The sequence below is a fragment of the Delphinapterus leucas genome, chromosome 12 (genome assembly GCF_059928025.1).
Source record: "Delphinapterus leucas isolate spDelLeu-1000000601 "Yukka" chromosome 12, BTC_Dleu_Yukka2, whole genome shotgun sequence".
In the NCBI taxonomy this organism is placed as follows: domain Eukaryota; kingdom Metazoa; phylum Chordata; class Mammalia; order Artiodactyla; family Monodontidae; genus Delphinapterus; species Delphinapterus leucas.
The window spans coordinates 15,252,987-15,278,181 of NC_143140.1; the positions used below are offsets into that span (position 1 = coordinate 15,252,987).

The 25,195-nt window shown below is 42.7% G+C and overlaps 1 protein-coding gene across 3 annotated transcripts in view; it reads left to right on the forward strand.

Moving 5' to 3' along the window:
- The first annotated feature begins 1,191 nt into the window (after positions 1-1,191).
- LOC149747831 (regulating synaptic membrane exocytosis protein 1-like) overlaps positions 1,192-25,195 on the forward strand; it is a 197,169-nt gene continuing 173,165 nt past the window's right edge. For all 3 annotated transcript variants that reach the window (XM_089921735.1, XM_089921736.1, XM_089921737.1), the window contains exon 1: positions 1,192-1,355. In XM_089921735.1, the coding sequence (XP_089777861.1) occupies positions 1,192-1,355 (164 nt within the window). The remainder of the gene's footprint in view (positions 1,356-25,195) is intronic.

The following is a 25,195-nucleotide window of genomic DNA, read 5'->3' on the forward strand; positions in this document are numbered from 1 at the left end:
CTATTTATTTTTGCCTTTACCAGCGAGAGGAGCTCATCCTTAATGCTTATCATTGGGCCAGGCATTAAGCAGAAGCTCATTACAGTAGGCTGCGGTGTGTTTGTTCATTTGTTTGTTTGTTTTTTAATCTGGGATCAGTGTTTCTTGAGAAGTACCTACAGTGGCTAAGAAGTGAGTGCATGGCGGTAGCGGAGCATCATTAGAGGAATTAGAGTAGATAATCCATTTGCAAGCAGCAGAGAAGTGCGATTATGTGATGCGATGGGCGACCAAGAGCCCCAAATGACAAATTAAAGATTTGCCGTGCTGTGGGGTCTCTGGAGGGGCAATTCAGACACATTGCAGAGCAGTCCTACTGAGGACGATTCAAGAAAGACTGTGTACAATGGACCCAGAAAATCCAGGCTGTTGGGGGTGTGTGTGTGTAGCAAAATTATGTTAAAAACCACATCGTTGTGGCTATGAACACTTGACCACTAAATGAGAAGGATACGGCGGAAGGGGGGAAATGCATGCAGAGCGTGTTCCGTCCTGTTCAGAACATCGAGGGTGCTCCGATAATACTAATGCTCCACGATGAAGATGGAGCGAGGATAATGATTAATGCAACCCGTGGAAAAATAGGGCTGGCGAGGCTGACAGAGACGGGGGACCCGGCGAGGTAGGATGAGTCACGGGTGAGGGTACCTGGGCTGGAGCGCGCGGGGGCGGAGGGGCGCGGGACTGGGACCGGGAGTGGGCGGGTGGGCGCCGTGGGCGGGGCGGCTCCGGGCCGAGCGGCTGGGCTGGCGGCCGTGTCTGCGAGCGCAGCAGCATCACCGGAGCCGAGCCGCGAGACTCCGCCTAACCGACACCCAAACTCTCCTCCCGCACCGCGGACGGAGGCGGCCGAGCCCGAGCATCCTCGCCCCCCTCGCGCCCGAGCCCGCGCCCCCGCCCCCGCCCGGGAGGCTGGGCTGCGGGAAGCGCCCGGGCGCCCGCGCCTCGCCAGGGCCACCAAAACAAAGGCAGCATCCGGGGCTGGGTGGAGGCGGAGGACCATGACAGCCCGGGCTCGCGCGCTCCCCTGCCCCGCCGCCGCCGCCGGGAGGGCTCCGCGGTGAGCCGAGCAGGGGCGCAGCCGCCGGGCGTGCGTCGGAAGGTGCGCCCGCGCCGAGCCCAGGCCAGCCGAGGGGCGGGCAGGCCGCGAAGATGTCCTCGGCCGTGGGGCCCCGCGGTCCCCGCCCGCCCACCGTGCCTCCCCCGATGCCCGAGCTGCCCGACCTGAGCCACCTGACCGAGGAGGAGAGGAACATCATCATGGCAGTGATGGACCGGCAGAAAGAAGAGGAGGAGAAGGAAGAAGCCATGCTCAAGTAAGCCTGCGCGGCCGCGCCATCCGTGCCTCCATCGGGCCGTTCCCCGCCGTCACCCGCTCCTACCGGCTGCGTGCGGGTCAGAGGCGGGCCGGGTGCCGGGTGCGGGCGGAGGCGCCCGCCTGGGGGCCGGGGGCGCGGGGCCGGGGCAGGGAGGCGGGTGGGAGGACAGGTGGCAGGCGGGGATGCGCTGAGCCCTGAGCCGAGAGCCCGGAGAGGACGGCTGGGGACCCAGGTGCCAGGGAGGACTGGGGGGACGGCGCCAGCCGGGGTGGGATGTGCCAGGCTGAAAAGAGCCGATTCCGCCCGCGTGGAAGGAAGGGCCCTGGGCCGGGAGCAGGTTGAGGGGCACAGGCTGAGCGGAGGAAGGGGAGGTGGGCGAAGAGCTGCTGGGAATAGCTCTTCTTTCCCTGGAGTTGTCGAGCCGGCTGGGATTGCCCCAGCCGAGGGTGTCAGTATTGGTGTAAGAAAAATGCTTATTGTGAGTGTTCATTTTGCTACTCATTCATCTCACAGCTCGAGGTTGGGTCTTTTTTTTTTGGGCAGTTGCCATCTTTGGTAACCTGCTTCTTCAGCGTCTCTCTAACCTTTGCTTCGGGGTCTTCTGCACGGAATACCTGTGTGAAGACAGATTTTCCTCCCCGTATACAATGCCATTGGCAATGCAAAGTTTTTAATAATGGGAGAAGCTGATGGGGACTCTGGCCTGAATAAAATAGAGGTTCCTCTTTACTGGTTTCCAAGGGAGTTCCAGGGCCTTCTCGTTTCCTGGTGCAAGCCGTACCATAAGGGGACTGATTATTGCACACATCCCCCCTTCTTTAAAGCCCATCGACCCTTCAGGGGATCTCCATCCAGCGCCCAGTTTTCCTGGGTCTGGGGAGGGGACGGGGCTGGTGGCTGGCTAGGCAGGCGCGTGTGACACTGCCCTGCCACCTGCCTTAGTCTCGGGCGAAACTGCTCACAAGGTGCTGGCCTCCCGCCTCCCTCCCATCCCCGTGCAGTGGAGCTGAAGGGGACATGAACCCTGCCTTGCCCGGACGTGAACCCTGCCTTCCCCGAGAGGTCCTCCTGTATTGGGGAAAGTTTTCAACTTGGCAGTGAGGAAATCTAGAGGCCCTGATGGGAACTTGTGCCTTGGTTCCCCGCGTTAAGGCCAGAAGGTGTATCTGGGGCGGAAGATCGGAGAGAAGAGCCGGAGGGAGCCTGTTGCATGTGGAGTTACAGCGGAGAGCAAAGGGGGGGCGGCACCCCCGTACCCCAACCCGGGCCCAGTGCACGCCCTCCCTCCCGCCTCTCCCCCGCCCACCCTCAGGATGGCCTCCTGAAGAGAAGACGCTGTCACAGGAGGGAAGGTTCCCTCGTCCCCCCTTGGGGCAGCAGAGCCTAGCAGCAGAGAACTGGAGGGGCTGCATCCCCAGCCTGCTGCAGCTGCAGCCCAGATGGGAGAGGGGGCGTTGAGGGAGAGCAGTGAGGGCTAGTCACAGCACAAGAGGAGAAATCCAGTCATCCCTGCCCTTTTAACGTAGACGCAGAGAGAGGGGCCATTAACTGGGAAGGCTGGAGCTGGCCTGGTTCTCTGAAGAGCAGCAGGTTTCTGGATTCCCTGTTCCTTCTTAGCCAAAAAGCAGGGACTTGAAGCCTGCAGGCATGCAGGAAGCAGAACCTCGTTAATCCGCTGCCTGTCCCTGGTGGAAGGTCCCTGGCGCTGCAGGCTTCCCCTCGTCTGAGACTGGAAGTAATGCATGGTGTCTGCTGGTGCTGTTGTCTGTCTGTCTGCTTGTCAGTCCGTCTTGTCCTCACCCGTCACAGCCCCCCGCCACCTGTCCCGGACACCTCTTCTGCTGGTCAGGATGCACAGTTTTGCTCCCATTCCTTTCGGTGTTCACTGCAGACAGCAGGTGGACAGAGGCCTCCAGCAGGCGATGGGAAACATGGGCTGCTGCCTGAATGGGAAGGGAAGGCAAGGCGCAGGGCAAGCCAGTGGGCATCTCTCCTCTTCACTGGCTGTTTCAGGGCTGGTGGAGAGAGGGGCTCTAAGTGGGGAAGGGGGAGTTCTAGGAGGGATCAGATCCTACAGGCTTCTATGGACAAATAAAAATGAAGGACACCGTCCAACTGTTCACGTCAAAAGCATCTTTCCCACTGCTGTGCCATGACTGCTCTCCCTGGCACGCACGTGGTGTTCCTTTATTGCAAGGGTTCTCTAAATATTGCAGTGTGTGATGCTGTCACACCACAGCCTCTGCAATTGCAGGCCTCGGCGCTAACTTTATCAATCAGCCTCCACTGCTAACGTCTTGGCCTTCTGTGTGGTGGTAGACTGGGGATGTTTTGGAATCCCAGTTTGCTGCCATGGAAGCCTGTCATGTTGTCCACAAATTAGTGGAACAGAGATGGACTTTTTTCTAGAGGGCAGTTTATGTCTTAAAAACTGAGGACTGTAGGGGTTATTCAGATGACACACCTATATGGGAACTTGATGACACAGAGTCATGGATGGTGGCCCTTTCTAAACTTTGCATAGAGGTAAACTGGGAAACAGGAGGCTTTTCACAGCCTTTGAAATAGTCGTTAAATTGGAGATGAGTTTTGGCGGTAGCTCGCGGTCGTTATATCACACATCTGAGAATTTAGCCCCACGACAGGCCCTGCAAAGCTAAAGTCCTGGTAACTCAGCATTTAGACTTAAAATTCCCCTTGGTCATTACTGCAGGGCCATCGGCTGAGCTCCCTACTTCCTGTGTGTGCTCTCTGTTCACAATTTGTAAAAACAGGCACTAGTAGAGAGAAGAGAGAAAACTGATGGGCGAACACGCCAAAGAAACGTTATAAAATATCAATTAAAATATATTCGTACAGTTTCATCAGCCTTGGTTGTATATTACTACTTGAATTTGGCCTCGATAATGTCTTTAAATATGTATAAATGGAAAAGGATAATGAAGCTACTTTCACCTCAAGATTTCAGGAATAATTTTTCTTTGAAATTATAAGTACTTTGTCATAAAAATAATTCATTCTGTTGGCAAAGTGCACTGATTTCAAATACCATTGCCATCTAACAAAAAATAGTTGACTCCTGCAAATAATTTCTAATGGTTGATTTAATTCCCTGCAGAAAGAAGGTCTTTCTTCATCTTAGTAGGGTTTTGGGGTGTGTGTGTAGGTGTGTGTAGGTGTGGGTGTGAGTGTGTGCTCTAGAAGTCTTTTGAAACCTAACCTCCTCAATGAATACTCCTTCAAGTAACTGTCACCAGACCCCAAGAGCCAGTATATTACATGGGTTGAAAACTGCATTATCTGGGACCTAAATCAGAGAAGATCTCATTAGATCTAAAATCCTGTTTCATTTTTATAAAAGCTTCATAGAGAAAGGAACTATAGAGTAGCAAGACAAGAGAAAACATATAGAAGCAGAGACTGAAAACAAGGGCTAGTGGCTGGGAATTGAGAACCGTGTGGGAATATTTAATAGAATTACTAACATTTATTGAGCATTTACCTCATGCTGGCCATTATTCTAAATGGTTATTGAACCAAATGCCAAAGAGTTGAACTGTGTTCAAGTTCAATATATGTATATTTGGATTCTCACAAACAGCTTGTGCAGAAGGTAAGTGGGGTCATATAACCCCCAAATCCTCATCCTGCCCTTAGAGGGTTCCTGGAATACCTTGAACCTACTCACATAATGTGGCCCGGCCAGGATTCAAACCCAGACCTTTTATTCCAAGTCCAAGTATCATCCCACATGCTGCACTGTCCTTTTACCAACAAGAAGCCTGTACGTCATCTACCTCTTCCTTAGATTAAAGTCTGTTCGCCCCTCAGTTTCAGAGGAGGGGTTTGACAGGTTAGGCTGATTCAGAAGATCAGCTGCTGATTAAAGGAGACCCTGGAGCTTCACCCACACCCTTAATAGAATTTCCCAGTGGACTGAGGGCGTGGGGATTGTCCCCAGTTTGAAGATAATAAAAAGCACAATGGTAAGTCCATTAATGTTGGACCTGAGCATTCGGGGTTCAGATTCTAGTCCTGTCTCTTAAACTGTATAAATGTGGGCAAGAAAATTAAATTGGGATTCTAGGAGGTTCTTTTTTTTTTCTTACAAATCCTACACTTCATTGTGTGATTTGATTTATAAAGAATATTAACTTTGGAATTCTCCCTCTCGCTTAACAGGGAACCTCACGCCCACTAGCTCTTCAAACATCTGTAACACCTACTTCCTTTGTGAGAGGAGAGACAAAGTAGAGGGGTAGAACCCTTGCACCTTCAGCTTTTCTTTCTCTTTTTTCTCCCTCCAACCAATTATAATATTGTGACCCAAAATGTATCCAGAAGGCTCAATTAGCAACTGGGAAAAGAAGGAAAGGTAGTTGGGGGCAGCTGGGGTAGAGTGAGGACAGAGTCCCCAGAATGTAGGTTATCATGTTTTCATTGAGGTTTGCCAAGATTTTCATGTCTTACACCCCAAAATATTCTCTCATGTTGCTGAGGCAGAGGTGGGTAAGAAGGGAAAAGAGAAAAAGCAAAGAGTAATTTGAGAAACTGCTAAAGCATGAGCAGGTGCCTACATGTTCCCAGATGCTGTGTTAAGTAGAAAAGTCGGAGAGAGGAAATGTCTAGTCTACTTCACACCCCTAATGGATAGGGTTACATTTAGGGAAGGTTATCCCAGAACCATTGCAGTTTTCTGCTTTCAACAAAAACCTGTCTTAGTAAATGTGCATGCCCAAATGCTCATGGAGAAAATTCAGTAAAGAGAAGCCTACAAAAAAAAAAATTGAAAGAAGTAAGGCGTTGTCAAAGAGAATAGAGGGTAAGAAACATAACACTTAGTTCACATTTTTGCCAACCTGTCTTGACTCTCTTTCACCTCTGTTTATTCCTTCTTAACCAGAAGTGAGGGGCACCATTGCTGATGTAAATAGTTTACTAAGTCTGGAGTAGAATATGGAAACCAGTGTGGGCTCTAGGTGCCCCTGCAGACTTGAATAGAAACACAGCACCTTGGGAGTGTTACTCGCTCAACCGGTCAGATGAGAGAGTGGTTTGAATTTAACCTGAGCAGTAAGAGCCAGCTTCCTGCAAAGATATAAAGTAGCAATTCCTGCAATAATATTACTATCTTCCTACATCTGCAATATGCAGATGGATGAGCTTGCTGTACCATGGATTGTAAAGTTCATTGAACTGCAGTTCATTTATCGTTATGGACTATTTTATATCTTTAAACAGCTTCTACATTTTGTCCTGTGATGGGAGTTGGGTATTTTCGAGCTGGTCCTTAGAGTTGAACTAAGTTGGCCTGAGGCAAGAGGCAACTAAAGTAATAGAACCCAGAACCCACATACGTGGACACCTTTAGTGTTCTTATAAGTCTTTCCAAAAGTGCATTAAGCTTTGGCTATTATGGTTTGTTTCCTTCTTCCATTGGGGAAGGGGCTTAACATTTAGGCATTTGGCTGGATACGTTACATATTTCACTCTGCCCCATATGCTCACCTCTTGAGAGGTCTACCTTGTGACTATTCTATTAGTTTCTGTTAGTGAAATTCCCAGAACTAGCTCAAAGCCTTCCAAACCCTTTCCTTATGACATTTGATCCTGGAGTGCAGAAACTAAACTAAAGGAGCAAGAAAGATGTCACGTGGCTAGTGGTATTTTCCAGCCTTTTCCCGAGGGCTCCAGTCTCCAGGCTCTGGAACGGGCCACAGGTGACTGGCTAACCCCGTGTGCACCTGCGCTCTCTGATCTGACTCATTAGCTGTCAGTGCTCTCGAATGCCTCCGCATCTTTCCTCCACCATGAGGTTCTCTCTTCTCTCTACTATTGTTCTGAATTTTGTATGTTTGGCAGGCTATTTCTAACAAAGTATCATGTGTTATTCAATTCAACAATAAGACCACTGTGTCAGGTATGAGACTTGGGTCAGGAATTGGGCTGTTGAGTAGAGTCAAGAGAGAGTCTTCTGCCTTAGCCCAACATTGGCTTAGTTCCTACCATTTTAAGACTGCTGTGACCAGAAGGGGAGGTGAGCATCAGATAGATAGAGCAATGGACTAGATTCTGCTCTTAACACTGACACTTTCTATAGGTGTAAACATCAATAAGTTAACTCATCCGCACCCCAGTTTCTTCCTGTGTAAGGTGAAAGTGATAATGTCTGCCCTTCTAACCTACGAGGCTTTAACATGATGGTAGAGGCACCCTAAACTTCAAAGTGCTGTACCAAGGAAGGGTGGCATTATTAACTTTACTTTGTAAGACTATAGAAGAATCCCCAGAGCATCTTTTCCTGTGACGATTGCAGCTACTAGAGGTCCCACGGAGATGGGTTCTTGTAGAAGAATCCATCCATCATATCGTGCTAGCAGGGAGGTGTGTTCAGGGCTTCAGCCACCAGGGTGAGAATTTGGCGAAGAGGTCAAAGGTAAAATGAGTCCAGGGTTTGACCTGAGGTTATATTTGCTTTCCTTCCATTTTTCTTTCTTTCTCATTAAATAGCACGCAAATGTCTTTAGCACAAAAAGCAATGTGGGCAAAGTGATAGAGTTTGAAATACCTAAAAGGCAACCTTAATTCAAAAATAAGCAGAGAAATTAGCTTAGGGTCATTCCCTCAACTTTTGCTAGAAAAAGATTGGGAGAAACGGACTGATGATTTTAGTGTCACTGGATTTAATAAGTTATTCACTTTAAATTAGCTGAATAAGGGGCCATATACTTGTCCAGTAGTAATTCCTCTTTCATATCAGTTTACTGTTGGGTATGGGTTAGATTGAATCGATTGTATGTGTTGAAGAACTTTTTAGGATTCTGTGCTGGATGTCTCAGGCTTTCTTATGTATATTCTTACACTTTTACTTCGGGTTTATGTACATTTATTTTGATCTAGGTCAGTGTTCTGTGGATGGTGAAAGGGGAATATACTGCAGAATTAACCTTACTTTTTTAAAATTTGTTTTATTGAAGTACAGTTGATTTATAATGTTGTGTTAGTTTCTGTTGTACAGCAAAGTGATTAAGTTTTATATATATATATATATATATTCTTTTCCATATTCTTTTCCCTTATGGTTTATTACAACATATTGAATATAGTTCCCTGTGTTATACAGTAGGACCTTGTTGTTTATCCATCCTGTAAATAATAGTTTGCATCTGCTAATCCCAACCTCCCAATCCATCCCTTCCCCACCCACCTCCCCCTTGGCAACCCAAAGTCTGTTCTCTATGTCTGTGAGTCTGTTTCTGTTTTGTGAGTAAATGCATTTGTATCATACTTTAGATTCAACATATAAGTAATATCATATGATATTTGTCTTTCTCCTTCTGACTCACTTCACTCAGTATGACAATTTCTAGGTCCATCCATGTTGCTGCAAATGGCATTATTTCATTCTTTTTTTATGACTGAGTAATATTCCATGTATATATGTACCTCATATTCTTTATCCATTCCTCTGTCGATGGACATTTAGGTTGTTTCCATGTCTTGGCTATTGTAAATAGTGCTGCTATGAACATTGGGGTGCAAGTATCTTTTTGAAGTAGTGTTTTGTCTGGGTGTATGCCCATGAGTAGGATTGCTGGATCATATTGTAACTCTATTTTCGTTTTTTGAGAAACCTCCATACTGTTCTCCATAGTGGCTGTACCAGTTTACGTTCCCACAGTGTAGGAGGGTTCCCTTTTCTCCACACCCTCTCCAGGATTTAGTGTTTGTAGATTTTTTGATGATGCCATTCTGACTGGTATGAGGTGACACCTCATTGTAGTTTTGATTTACATTTTTGCTCTAATAATTAGAGATGTCGAGCATCTTTTCATGTGCCTGTTGGGCATCTGTATGTCTTTTTTGGAGAAATGTCTATTTAAGTCTGCAGAATTGACTTTAGATATTCCTTCATCTTTTGCTAACTTGTGAAAACTTCTCGTACATAAGAACATTTATTTAAATAAAAAATAGAATGTTTCAAAAGAAAGTGGCTGTACATGTTGGTTTGCCCAGGACAGTATCTGTTGATGCCACATTTGTGCTGTAATTATGGCTAGTACCTCTTTCTCTCAGTTTTGAATTTCAATCCAGATGATACATTAAATTATCTCCCTCTTTATAAATTTTGCTTTCCCTGAAACAAATTATTCATTTAAAACTTCAGAAAGTTTAAGCAGTTAACTGTCATAAAATATAGCAATTAGTAATTATCAATAAGTAACACAAGCGAGTTGTAGATGTAGAATCTTGAAAATCATCTTTTGGTAAATGGAAAGGCTTTTGCTGAGAATCATGTGTTATCTTTAATGGATTCTCAGTGGAATGCTACCTTTTATGACAAAGTTGAATTTAAAAGTTCAAAACACTTTTCAAATAATAGTAACGAGGAATGCAACCTCGTGCAGGGCTCTCTGTCTCTGAAGATTTTTCTTCGGGCCTTGCAAAGGAGCAGCCTGTGATTTAGAGAAGACATTTAACTGGATTTTAGGATGCAATATTCTGATCATTCTTCTGAAGTTTAGATAGTAAAATAAGATAATATTACAGAAAGTAATTTCATGCAATTTGAAAGTAAAGTGTTTAATTCAGTATTAAAGAAACACAATGAACCAAACAGATATCTTTATGTAGAGTGTAAATGATAATACCTTGCTAATGATTTACATACTATTTAGTATATATTTTTATATTTCCCATCATTATGTCAGATAAGGATTGTCTGGGAGATGCCATTATATTTACATAGAGAAGGAACGTGAATTGAAAATCAATTAAGGTGTCTGTACGGTCATGTAAATGTCCTACAGCTTAGCTTCTTTTCATGGACTCTCATGCATGGTCTGCATACTCACACATGGGAACTCCTATATTGATGGAGCTTTCTGTCTGTATTTGCTAGACTTTATGTAGTCTATTCGATTAGCTCCCAACTTACATTTCTGCACGCAAAGCATTCTTGATCAATATGTGAGCAGTGTTCTTAATCTCAAGAATATAGAGTTATTTTATTTTATTTATTTATTTTTAACATCTTTATTGGAGTATAATTGCTTTATAATGGTGTGTTAGTTTCTGCTTTATAACAAAATGAATCAGCTATACACATATATATATCCCCATATCTCCTCCTTCTTGCGTCTCCCTCCCACCCTTCCTATCCCACCCCTCTAGGTGGTCACAAACACCAAGCTGATCTCCCTGTGCTATGTGGCTGCTTCCCACTAGCTATCTGTTTTACATATGGTAGTGTATATATGTCCATGCCACTCTCTCACCTTGTCTAGCTTACCCTTCACCCTCCCCGTGTCCTCAAGCCCATTCTCTACATCTGTGTCTTTATTCCTGCCCTGCTCCTAGGTTCTTCAGAACCTTTTTTTTTTTTCTTTTAGAGTCCATATATATGTGTTAGCATGCGGTATTTGTTTTTCTCTTTCTGACTTACTTCACTCTGTATGACAGTATCTAGGTCCATCCACCTCACTACAAATAACTCAGTTTTGTTTCTTTTTATGGCTGAGTAATATTCCATTGTATATATGTGCCATATCTTCTTTATCCATTCATTTGTCGATGGGCACTTAGGTTGCTTCCATGTCCTGGCTATTGTAAATAGAGCTGCTGTGAACATTGTGGCACATGACTCTTTTTGAATTATGGTTTTCTCAGGGCATATGCCCAATAGTGGGATTGCTGGGTCATATGGTAGTTCTATCTTTAGTTTTTAAGGAACCTCCATACTGTTCTCCATAGAGGCTGTATCAATTTACATACCCACCAACACTGCAACAGGGTTCCCTTTTCTCCACACCCTCTCCAGCATTTATTGTTTGTAGATTTTTTGATCATGGCCGTTCTGACTGGTGTGAGGTGATACCTCATTGTAGTTTTGATTTGCATTTCTCTAATGATTTGTGATGTTGAGCATCCTTTCACCTGTTTGCTGGCAATCTGTCTGTCTTCTTTGGAGAAATGTCTATTTAGGTCTTCTGCACATTTTTGGATTGGGTTGTTTGCTCTTTTGATATTGAGCTGCATGAGCTGTTTGTAAATTTTGGAGATTAATCCTTTGTCAGTTGCTTCATTTGCAAATATTTTCTCCCATTCTGAGGGTTGTCTTTTGGTCTTGTTTATGGTTTCCTTTGCTGTGCAAAAGCTTTTAAGTTTCATTAGGTCCCATTTGTTTATTTTGTTTTTATTTCCATTTCTGTAGGAGGTGGGTCAAAAAGGACCTTGCTGTGATTTATGTCATAGAGTGTTCTGCCTATGTTTTCCTGTAAGAGTTTTATAGTGTCTGGCCTTACATTTAGGTCTTTAATCCATTTTGAGTTTATTTTTGTGTATGGTGTTAGTGAATGCTCTAATTTCATTCTTTTACATGTAGCTATCCAGTTTTCCCAGGACCACTTATTGAAGAGGCTGTCATTTCTCTATTGTATATTCTTGCCTCCTTTAACAAAGATAAGGTGACCATATGTGTGTGGGTTTATCTCTGGGATTTCTATCTTGTTCCATTGATCTATATTTCTGTTTTTGTGCCAGTACCATACTGTCTTGATTATGTAGCTTTGTAGTATAGTCTGAAGAATATCGAGTTATTTCAAAGTTGTAAGTGATCAGTGCACAAGTGTCACATGACACATTATCGTTCTTGTAGTTGAAACATAGCTCTTAACATGCAAGGAGAAGCTCTTTGTTTAGGTGGCTAGTTGTTCCATTTTTGATTTAGGGGGTTTACATTTTAGAAAAATTAGGCAGATGGTGTTTGTAATATCTATGGAATTCATAAATCAATGTATCAGTTTTCTTTATATATAGGGTAGTATATATATACACATTCAGAAGTTCTGTCCAGGTCAGAAAGATTAGTGTCTTAGTAGAAAGAGATGGAAGCAGAAGTAAAGTAATCCAATGGCTTTCCTTTTTTTAAAAAAAAATGCTTAGCAGATTTATCTGCCTTAGCTATCTCTGTCTTGTAATATATTGGAGCTTAAGTCTTCTTTCCTAACCTTTTTTTTTCTGAGAAGAAAATGATACATTTTACACTCCAGTGTCTGAAATAAAGGGATATCTGTATGAGCTGGCTGATATATTTTAGATATTACATTTTTGATAAGAGTAAAAATTATAAAGAGATTCTACTTTGATATTCTTCAGAATCATCATAACAATTGTCATAAAATGTAATTTGGAAAAATAAAATACCATAAAATCTTCTTACAATTAGGCTGAATATTTCAATTTATGGATGTCTATGTTCCCTAGGCCAAATATAGTGACCTAATATATAGCAGCCTGGAGTAAAAACTTGATACCAGTCTGGAAAAGATAGTATCATCTGAGTATTGTCCCAGACACAGGTATTAGAAAGGGATTTCATGGTATTTGTAGCTGTAATCGTCAATGTTGAGTAGAACTATGATTGAAAATCAGTCGGATGGCTTTCTAGTCCTGCCTTCTATAAAGATAGCAAGGTGGAAGATTCCTGGAGTCCCACGTGCAATTAAAAAAAGCACAGTCCAAATGGATAAACAGCAAGGTACTACTGTACAGCAAAGGGAACTATTTTCAATATCCTGTGATAAACCATAATGGAAAAGAATACAAAAAAAGTATGTATATGAGAGAGAGAGAGAGAGAGAGAGAGAGAGGGAGCTCTTCTTGCGCTTCCTTCTATAATTCCATTTCCTTCTGATTTGCCTTTTTCTATGCAGTTTCTAGTCATGGACTCAGTCACACTTATGTGTTTATGATCCCAAGTCTGTGTTACTACATTGGAATTTTCTACTAAATTCTGGATTTGTGTACCTGACCACCTGCTAAATGTCTCCACCTGGATGTCCCATAGGTGCTTCAAGCTGAGTGTTACCCATCATCCATTTCTTGACCTTCTGCTTAAACTTGATGCTTTTCTATAATCCCTGTCTCTGTGGGTAGATCACCATTGCAACTGCTCATTCATTCTCTTGTCAAATTCTTCAGATTCCATCTTCTTTGAATTTCTCCTTTCTCTTCCAATTCCATTGCCTTTACTTGAATGCAGACTCTCATCCCTGCTCCCCTGGATGCCTGCAGTAACCTCCTAATTCCTTTCCCTGACACCAGCCAGACCTCCTCCGGTCCCCACACTGCTGTCGGGGGAACCTCTCTAAAATCCACCTGATCACGTCCCATCAGGAAAACCCCTTTGCTTTCAGAGTAAAGTTTAAACCTCCTAATCTGAAACCTGCATCTCCTCTCAGGGGTCCACACATAGCCTCCTGCCAGTGCCTTAGAGCCTCGTTCCCAAGGCGCCATTGCTGCCTCAGAGCTTGGTGGCTCCACTTGTGCTTTCCTCTCTGTCAGGAATTTCCTTTTTCTTCATCTGCCTCATGCTTACATAGCCTTTCAGATTAGCTCATGACCCCTCATCTGGCACATCTTCCCGGACTTTCCAGATTAATTTTTATGTTTGTCCTCTGTGCACATCTTTTCTGTAACCTTGTTCCCCTGACACTGTCACCTCAGCATCAGCTCCTGAAAGCAGGGTCATTCTCATTTGTATCTGTCATATGAGCACACTGCTTGCCATGTGATAGGCTCCTGGATTTTCTAAACAGTGTGTGAGAATGAATGAATCCACCCAGAGGATGTGGAACAGAGGAGTCATCTGAGGCTGCTGGATGGATTCACAGGGTATGAGTAGGTGGCTGGAGTGGGAAGTTTATTCTAACCAGGAGAATTCTATCAGCAGATTCTGAAAGCAAAAAATGAGTTGAGTGTTTTGGCTATTGAGAGAAGCAGGTTGGCCAGAATTTATGAGGAGAACATTCTGGTTGTTAGATATTACAAGGTGAAATTGAAATAGGATTTTCAGATGGTGTGTTGTACTCTTAATTTATCATTCATAGCTTTTGGAAGGACAGCATTCTGAAAGTGCTTGAATGTCAGTGTTGGAGGATGTAAACAATATATTTTAAAAATGAATCCTCTAGACAGACAAGCCTAATGGAAACTTTTCCTTTGAATTAAAACCTCATTAACTTTAGTAAGAGTGTAAAGCATAATATGGGTTCTCTGATTTGATGTTCAGAATTAGATTAGATGCTTATGACCGTAAAGTATTATACTGACTATATTTTTAATTAAAAAATGCTCCCTGGTTAAGTCATATTCTAAACGTTTTTTAAGATTGAGGTATAGTTGATTTACAATGTTGTGTTAGTTTCAGGTGTACAGTAAAGTGTTTCATTATACATATATATCTATTCTTTTTCAGATTCTTTTCCCTTATAGGTTATAAGGGAATGTTGATTAGAGTTCCCTGTGCTATACAGTCCTTGTTGATTATCTATTTTATGTATAGTAGTGTGTATATGTTAATCCCAAACTCCTAATTTATCCTTCACCCCCCACTTCCCTTTTGGTAACCATAAGTTTGTTTTCTAGGTCTGTGGGTCTATTTCTGTTTTGTATATAAGTTCATTTGTATCCTTTTTTTAGATTCCACCTGTAAGTGATTATCATATGGTATTTGTTTTTCTCTTTCTGACGTATTTCACTCAGTATGATGATCTCTAGGCCCATCCGTGTTGCTGCAAATGGCATTATTTCATTCTTTTTTATGGCTAAGTAGTATTCCATTGTATATATGTACCACATCTTTATCCATCTTCTTCCAGACTTAAACTCTTTGAAAGCAGGTGTCTTCTTTTACTCGTCTTTGTATTCCCATTGCCTAACCTGTGGCTCTTACACAGTGGGACCTCAGCACGTGCTGGCTGAACTGAGCTGCACAGTCTGAAGACCCAGGGCACAGAAATACTGGTCTTTCTTTCTTTTTTTTTTTTTTTAACATCTTTATTGGAGTATAATTCCATTACAATGTTGTGTTAGTTTCTGCTGTATAACAAAGTGAATCAGCTATAGGTATACATATATACCCATATCTCCTCTCTCTTGCATCTCCCTCCCACCTTCCCTATCCCACCCCTCTAGGTGGTCTCAAAGCACTGAACTGATCTCCCTGGAAGCACTGGTCTTTGACACAAGACAGCTAGACCGAGCTGAGATGGGGATGGGTGGGAGCTTGGAGGCTGCCTGGTCCAGGGCTGGCAAATACTCAGAATGCACAGGCAGCTTCCTGAAGATGGAACAGCATCGCTGGTAAATGCTGGATGCCTCAGAACCTTTCTAGATGGGGCACTCCAAGCCATTAACTGATGAGAGTTGCAATCAAGATAACACATTTTAGCCACTGAAGATTTATTCCAACTCCACTTTTAAGAAGAGAAAACTGTAGCCCAGGCGTCCTTTCAGCTTTTCATTATTAATTAGTGAGAGAGCTAAGTGTAAGACTTGGGATTTTCTTTCTCCTGGTCCAGTATTTTTTCCACTGTGACACTACCTCCCCACAGTTTGATTTTAGCTACCATCAAATTCAAACAATTAATTTTTTTTCAATTTTGGTTTGACTTACCTGCTCTGTAAGATTACATCCTGTTATGGAAAACTCCAAGGCAACCTCTAATTACTTTGTTGATTTTGAATTTGGTTATATTTCATATTAATCAAAATAAGTAGGTCATTTACAGGGATCAAGAAATACTTTATTTAAAGATTCCATTTTCAGTGGTATTTGTTGCAATTATATTTAAGTTGTATCAATACTTCTTAACTGTGATCATTTTATTTTTAATTTTTAATACATCTCTGAAGGAGACAATGTTTTCAATATGCAGTAATTTATTTATGATTCCAAATAGCTTTTCCTACCATGCATTTGAATTACGTACAGATTGAAATCATGTCTTGTTTTTTCACTTAGGAAAGCCAGGTGGTTTTCGTTATTGTGAGAAGAACTTTCCTTGGTTGTCCCTCATTTGGAGGTTCAGCTTCAGCTAGACTGTTGGTCAATGACCCGAAGAAAGAATCAGGGGGATAGGGAAGGGATGGCACCCCACATACAGCTCTGGGAACACCCATGCACCTGTACATATAAATCTCACACCCATACACCTGAAAACTAAAGTGCTCTTTCTGTAAAGTCTTCTTTAAGGAAGTTAATTTTATCTCATTCAGAGAATTCGCATGATCTAGACATGATTTGCTTACTTTTTGTAACCACAACACTTACTGTGAATTTTGCCCCAGTGGCCGTTCTGGAAGAAGCAGGCCTATCTCCATATGCTCCCACCCTGGCCGTGCTAATTGGACTAAAGATGGACATGATCCAAATCCTCATGATTCATTGGCCAGCCAAGGACTAGTAATGTTCTCTTTCAAAATGGAAATAAGAAACAGTCAGGGGGTCAGGAGAGTGAATGATACCCATTCATTTCTTTCTTGGAACAAAAATGGATTGAGCATTTATTATGTGCCAGATACTGTGCTGAAATTAATACAACTGTCCAGAGCCCGTGATCTTTGCAGGAGGAGGTACATTTTACTTAGGTAAAATTAAAATTCAACGTGAAATTAATGTCTCTGATGAATGCAATACAGGACAATATATGATACTTTGATCAGCGAATATAAAGCAGAGATTCGGATGGAGATCAGGCTGGCCAGGAATGGCTCTCCCTGGAAACGACAGTGGGACAGAGCTAAGGTCTGAGAATGAAGAGGAGTTCGTCAGGCAAATAGGGAGTGAGGTACCCAGCAGGCGAGGAGAACAGAGGGTCCCTGGTGGGAGGCGGAAGGGGTGAGTCTGAAAAAGTGGAAGGAAGCCAGTGTCGTGGAAGAGCAGAAAGAGAGATGGCCTGAGAGGGTCTTGGAAAAATAGGCAAAAGCCTGACAACATGGGGTCTTCCAGGTCATGGAATAGAGCTTTATCTTTATCCAAAGAACTAAAAGGTTTGGCAGAGATATATGATATAAGCCTATTAGTATTTTTAAAAGATCATTCTGGCTACAGTATCAAGAACTGATTGGATGAAGGCCCAGGTGTGTGTACAGACCCAGGGGAGGCTATTGCAGAAAACCCAGGTGAGAGGTGCTAGGAGCAATGGCTTCTGTGGGGCTGGCAAAATGTTTGGATTGGAGAGAGATTAGGGAAGCAAAAGCCACACGTTTTTCCTTTTCATGGGTTGAATATGAGTAGACGTCTGACTTGTGCCACCAGATTTGGAAAGTATCTGGAGGAAAGGAAGGGAGACCCTAAGTTTGGTCTTGGTCATTTGGCTTCTGCAGGCTAATAGGCTGGGAACTCAGAAGAGAAGATGGCTGGAGATGTAAACTCCCAGTGAAGCATCCCTGCATAGGTGGCAATGAAGCTACTGGTGAGGATGAGTGATGAGATCCAGGAACGAGCCTTAAGGAATCTTCACTTTTCAAAGCTGAAAGAGGGCAGTGACCTTGCAAAGACATTAAAGAGAAAGAAAGGTAGGATAAAACCCTGGAGACATTGTGTTAAACCAAATAAAAGGGAAGAGAGTATTTCGAGGAGGATAAGACACTCTCACTAGTATGCCTGAAAAAAAAAAGACTGGCAGCATTCAATGCTGAGGAAGAATTTCACCAGAGTTCTTATACATTGTCTATGGACGCATAGTAAGGTAGAACCACCTTAGAAAAATGTTTGGTAATTTCTTTAAAAATTAAACATGCTTCTACATTATGATGTAGCGATTCTAGTTATAGAGAGAAATGAAAACATTTATTCACAAAAATTCTTATACAAGAATGTTCATAGCAGCCTTCTTCATAATAGCCCTAAACTGGAGATAGCCCAGATATACATCATCAGAAGAAGAAACTTAAAGCCTAGCAGCTTAAAAACTAACACAATATTGTAAAGCAACTCTACTCTAATAGAAATTTTTTTTAAAAAGAGGCAATCAAATATTATTGAACCAATAAATGTAGAAAAGAATAATAATAATAGAGATGTGGCAAGTAATTAATGAATGAAATATATTTTGTTACTTTCCTGGAAAAAAAACCCCAAAACTGTGGTATGTTCACCCAGTGAAATACTATCCAGCAATGAACAGGAGTAAACCACTGATACGTTAACACTTACGTGAATCTCAGAAACATCATGCAGCATGGAAAAAGCCAGACACAAAGAGTGCAGACCATATGATTCTATTTCCATGAAGCTGTAGAATAGGTAAAGCTAATCCATGATGTTCGAAACCAGATTGGTTTTCTGTTTTATGGTAGCAGGGGTGAGGGCTGGACAGGAAAGGGATAGGAGGCACTTTTCTGGAGGGAAAGAAATGCTCTATATTTTGATAGGGATGCATATTATACATATGTATGCATTCCTCAATACCGATCAAACTGCACACTTACGATCTGTGCATTTCACTGTATGTAAATTATATCTGAATTACTAAAAAACTAATTCTGCTGAGACATCCAATGCAAGGAAAACTGATAAATAGCTATTAGATTCAATAACAAGGAGATATCACTGGTAACTTTACACAGGCACATAGTTGATAAATACATGTAATTAAAATGGGAAAATCTTTCCAGAAGTTTGGGAAGAGGGTCATGGAGAGATACCAGGAGGGATATGAGAGGTAGGTCTAATGTGGGCCTCTTTAAAATAGTATTTAAATAAAATAAATGTAAGAATATTTATTGAAACTCGATGGAATGAATGTAGAAAACAAGATGGTTTGAATAACAGAGGGGGTACATTTGTGACTGGAAAGATGAGGGACCTCGTGTCTGATGGTTTCTATTTTTCTGGGAGGTAGGATTTGAGTCATCTTCTGAGAGTGATGGGGGTTGGAGATTTGAGGGTAAGGACGAAAGCCTGAAATAGTTGAGGTGGAAAGCAGGAGTGTGGATGTACCAGGAGATTCCAGAGGAAACCACGTGCAAGAGGAGTCAGCGGGAGGGAGACTTTCAGATACGAGACGTGCAGATGAGAGAGGCCTTTTGGCCCTCGAGACGCCAAGCAAAGAGACTTTGATCCTGAGCTCTGGGCTGAGTCACGGTGAGGCTGTTTGAAGACTTGGCTGTGTCATCTTGATGGAGTTTGAGTAGGTTTCTGTTTCTTCCAGCCTAGAGAGAGCCCTGATTAGGGCTTTGTAGTTCTTCTTTTTTCTACACTAGAGACACTAGATATTCTCAAGTCTGTATTGTCAGTTTTCACATTCAGAAAAAATACTTTTCAGTTCAGTAATGAGTGCATGTATTCATATTAATATGTATATGTGTGTGTGTGTGTATGCACATGCATATGAAATTTCCGTAAATGAGCACTGTATTATCAAGATACACCGTCCTGCTCCTTTTTCACACACCTCTCTTCAGTTCATGTTCTGTCCTCTCTCTCAGGATGCTCCTGTTTATTTTGACTTGAATGCATTTGGGGATACAGAATAGAGAGTGACATGATTCGCTTCACATCCTTTACCGTGAGGGACAGCCTGGCACACACGGTGTGATGGGAAAAGCTCTGACCACTCCAGTTTGACTTGTTTTCCGTCCTTGTGGTTAGAGTAATCTAGATTTACTGTCGGTCAGGTTCCCTAGAAACAAACTCAGATGGAGATTCTTGTGCAAGAAGTTTCTTAAGCAGTGCTTTCAGGATTAACATCTGTCTGGGAAGGGAAGCAGCAAGTTGGAACGTGGGAGAAGGTGGGCTGCAACGCAGGTCCAGTAAGGCCTCGGTCAGCTCCTTGGGAGCTTTGAAAATAGTTACAATATTCTTGCATTGACGGGTCACCGGATTCATGCCGCCCAGGGCATGGGACCTGGATGTCGGAGACCCAGCTCTCGTTAGCAGGGGACAATTCAAAGGGAGGGCTGGCAGCTAAGAGCACCCCCTACATACGGGGGAGTAAGTCCCCCACCTTGAACGGGGCATCTGGGCAGCTTTGCAAAGCATCACTTAATAATTTTAGCTGAAAATCAAAATAAGAAATTTGGTAAAGTTAAACATTTCTTAACTGCCTAAAAACTTAAGGAAGCCAAAGGTTAAATATGAAGTTAATTAATAAGATAAACCTATGATTTACGAGCAAAATTGAATATTTAAATCAATTGTTAACAGTGTCCAGATTGTACGACTCTTATGGGAGTTGGACAGTATCACCCAAATCTTACATTTTAAGTCAATCTATGCAACATTGGGAAATGCCTGCGAAGCAATGAATAAGATCTGTGGAGGGTGGTGACTTCCCTTGGGAACTGATTTCTCTATTTTTTTTTCTATATTTAATTGGGAAGGTATGCCTTCATGAAACCTTTATTTAGCTCTATAATATTTCTTCCCACCAATTTTCTATAAACAGCACAATCCACCTGGAACCTCAGACAGTATGGAAGATGTTCAGTGATGGGATTTTCATTGAGTGACATAAGTTTGGGGGCAACTATGGCACAGAGTTCTTGGAAAATCCACTCCTCCTATTTAGACCACGGCTCCCCAACCATCCTTGCCTTCTGTAAGCAGTACACTCTGTGGACTCCTTGCTATGTAGGAAAACAGAGAAGTGAATTTTAGAAGATCCATTCAGTGTTCAGTCTAAATATCCCCATTGAATGAAACGTATGCATCTGTCAGAAAAAATAATGCAAGCAACTTTCAAGTTTTCATGGCTTAACAGAGTAAAGCTTTATTTCTCACTTGCACAGCTCCTTGTGGGTTGGGTGGCCTCTTCCCTCAGGAGGTAGTGTGACCTCCAGAACACGTGGCCATGGCCAGGGAAGAGGTGGATGGGGGGGGCATCGAATGGACATATGTCACTACTGCTCATGGGCCACTTGCTAGGGCCAGGCAGCTGCGAGAGAGGAGAGGAAATGTGAGAAAGCACGTGGATATTGGTGAGCAATTGAGAATGATTAAAAAGTCAGTATTTTATTAATTAAGCCCCTTGATTCCAGATAGGAAATAGTTTACTTTCCTCGATATAAACATATCAACCCGTTGAAGATAGAAATCAATATTTAGACTCATGGAATTGGAGTCAAAAGGGACTTCTGTATCCAAATCACTGGTTTCCACACTTGTCTGGTGGATTTGCCCCAGAGTTTGGGGGAGCAATAGTGAGTAGACAAGGAGAAGGGTGGTGGGCAGGGTCTGGGCACATAGGTGCTATAGTGCTATAGCTGCTGCATCCCCAGATCCCGGCCTTAGCTCCTTGATATTTTGCCTTTGGGGGATCTTATTGAAGATGAAAAGAGTTCTGCAGCAAAAGGAAATATCTGAAAACTACTCATCCATTCCAGTTCACCCGTTTTGTAGCTGTGGAGGTTTATTCATCCTTTTAACCAATATCTTTGAGCACTTGCTATGCAGCAGGCCCTGACGTAGGCTGTGGGGACAGAGCCCCTGTGCTGCTCGAGAGGTCACCCTGGCGTATCCCAGAGAGTGCCAGTGCCTCCCCAGCATTCAGATAAGATCTAGAACCCCTTTCCCTATCTCTCGGCCCTGCCTGACATGACAAGGAGACTGTGAACTGAGAATATTCTGAAGACATGTAGAAAATCCCAGCATGGACATGACTAGCTCAGGAGGGTCCACACTTCCCATGGAAGATGGCTTCTATCTTGGAGAAGGAACACAAACCTCCTTGAAGTTTTTTTAAGTCCAAGTTATGAGCATCGTTTGGACTTCCTTTTTCCTCACTTCTAACGTCTAATTGGCCAAGAAATTCTCCTCTCAGAGTGCACTTTGCTTTCCTTATGACCAAGTATTATCAACAACTAACATTTGCACCTAAAGCAGGGAGTGCTTGCGTACACAATCATTGTCGGTTCTTCTTCTGGCTCTGTAGAGTCAGTAAGTAAGACAGTTATCACTACTATCCCTGCTTACAGAAAAGAAAATGGAGGAAAAATGATTTAGGTCAAGATTACGCAGCCTGAGCACTGAATGCTCCAGGAACTGGGAAATAAACTTCATCGTCATGCTCTTACAACCAGATACTGAATGCGGGTCATAAAGAAGAGTCTGTCTGATGTGCAGTTTTACCACTACTAGTAGTAGGAATTATTATGGGATGCAGGGGAGGGAGAGCCTGAATGTGTGCATTTTGGAATCAAAGAGGCCTGGCTGTGCATCCTGGGCTCCAGGATTCACTGGGTGACCTTGATCACTCCGGTGTCCCTGCAGGGTCTCATCTATGGTACGGGGCTGGGCGGAGGAGTAACCAAGAGAACAATGGTTATATGGTGCCTTTGACACAGCCCTTCATCCATGGGCAACGTTAACAACTTTGGGCTATAATAATCGTGACTTATAACAGTGTGACTGTAAATAGTATTGATTCTGTGCACCCAGTGTTCACATCTCTTTGAATATAAAGACAGGTGCATCTACGCTGTGTGAGCCCTGTTCCAGCTCAGAAGTACAGAACTTGCTGTGTTGATGCTACACAAAGGAATTTTGAATCACAATTGGAGCCTCAGTTCCAACTGTGTGCTGAGGCGGCATGCCCCTATTCATTGGCGTGGTTTTAGCACAATGCAGTTACCTGAGCTTTAGGAACACACAGAAGAATGTGGGTGCTTTCTTCTATCCAACTAGGGTAATATCCTTATTTTATCAGCAATTTGGAATAGGTTTACCATGCATTATGCCTGCAGATTTAATTCTTCCCTTTTGTTGTTTTACTAAGGAAACATTTGACTCACCTATTTAGTTTATAATCTCAGATGAATGCATAGGGATTTACATACATAATTCATATGGTCTATATTCAGTGAGACAGATTGAAGCTCAAATATCCTATTTCCAACCATACATAATCTTTGTACAAGACTGTCTTATTTCAAAAATTAACAGATTTCCACATTGAATCAATGGTCCTCCTGAGTAAATACTTATAATAAATTCTGAATAAAATATTAAAAATTGTCTTCAAAAACATTGTTTAAATGAAAGGCTAGTATGAACTTATACTGGTGAATAGTTGGAATAATGTGGATATTTTTATACAAAATTAGGAGTAATGAGAGTAGTTTCCCAATATTTTAAAAAGACGTATACATCACAGTTCTGCACCTTTGCTGTGATTAAGGTATAATAAAAACACTCAGAAAAAGATATAATAGAAACACCTAACTATCACTACCAAGTTCTAGCTCATAACAAGCATATATATATATATATGTATATGTATATATATGTATATAAACACACACACACATATATATAAAACACCACATATATCATAATGCCTGCTTTTAACTCATGAGAAAATCAAGTGCCCATAATAACAGCCTGTGTTTTGTTGCTGAAACTCTTGTACTAGCATGTAATGCAAATTTTCTAAAAGATACATTTCCTTCTAGAATTTTCTTTATACTTAATATAGCAATGACTTAAAGGAATCAATATAAGTCTGAGAATTAATCCTCAATTTTGTCTCCTTCAAATTTGAAATTAAGAGGCTGACGTGTTTGCCTTTTTCCCATCAGGCATCACTAAATCTTTCACGCTGCCAGTTGGTACGAGGGCTGGATGATGTGAAGGTGTATGACTATGTGTCCATTTACCCTTTGGACTCTTGGTTCCGGTGTTCCTGCACCTCCACCCCCAAAGAGGAAACTCTTTGGCTTTCAGTTTCTCTTTCTTTAGGGAAGAAATAATGGGTAATTTGGGCGGAAATTTAGGCACTTTATCTCTGTCTTCCTTTCTTTGCTCTCTCTTCCTCCTGATTACAGGAGACAGAAATCTGAGAGCCTTGGTGGGGAATTTTCCCAGAAGAGAGAGGAGAAGTATCCCTTCCTCTGCAATGCCAGTCATTTCCGGGGAGAAGTGATTTTTCTTGTTTGGCCCTTGGGCTTTCCCCTGCTGCGTAAATCCAACTCTTTGAGCCATCCACCCAGAGGGCTGCTGCAAGGAAAACCTTTTTAGGAGAGAAGCCAGGCTGATAGGCGTGAGCTCCTTCTGGGAGAGTCAGCCTCCCAGGGTGAAATCAGCGTCTTTGACTTTTTGGGAGGCTGCAGGTGGGGTACTTAATTTACAGGTACACAAAACAGAAACTGTGGAAGAGGCAGTACAGCATATTTAGAAAGGAAGAAGACGCTGGGTTGGCTGCAGAGTCATTGGTAAAGTTTGGGCAACCCCCTATTATTTTCCCTTCAGTGTGATGTTACAATATGTTTTGCTCAAGCTTAAATGAACCTTTTACCTTGTAATTAACATTTTTACAGTGTTTCCCCTACCACCATATATTTTTGTTTAGAAAATTAAGACCCAGAGCCAATGTCAGTGTTTGTTTTGCAGAGTATGTATTTCAACTCAGATGAGATGATTAGAGGGTAAAATGAGAAAGTTAAAACTCATTTAATCTCCACTTCCTTGATTGCCCCGTATACCAATATTTTTTGAACATCTTTATTGGAGTATAATTGCTTTACAATGGTGTGTTAGTTTCTGCTTTATAACAAAGTGAATCATCTATACATAAACATATATCCCCATATCTCCTCCCTCTTTGATCCTACTGTCTTTGGGGTTTATTTCCTACTTACCTTCATCGAACATGTTTCTGAATCTGTCTTTTCCTAATGCTACGGGATGGACACAACCACGAGTGAGTTTAGTGGCCTCCCTTTGAGGACCTGCACCTTGACAAAGACGAAGACCCAACTCTGAGCTCGTGAAATCTGTGGGGAACCCCACATCCTAGTCACAGCTTAGCTCAGGAAATCCTGGACTCCAGACCCGATTCTACTATCTCTAATCTAACCCTCTAGGGTCTCTGAGTTTTCAAGAATGTTTCATTCATTTTAATTCATTAACTGCTTAATTAAAATAATGTTCTGGCTCTAGCTTGCAGAAGTGTACTGAACAATAGTTAAAATGAACAACAGGGCTTCCCTGGTGGTGCAGTGGTTAAGAATCCGCCTGCCAATGCAGGGGACGTGGCTTGGAGCCCTGGTCC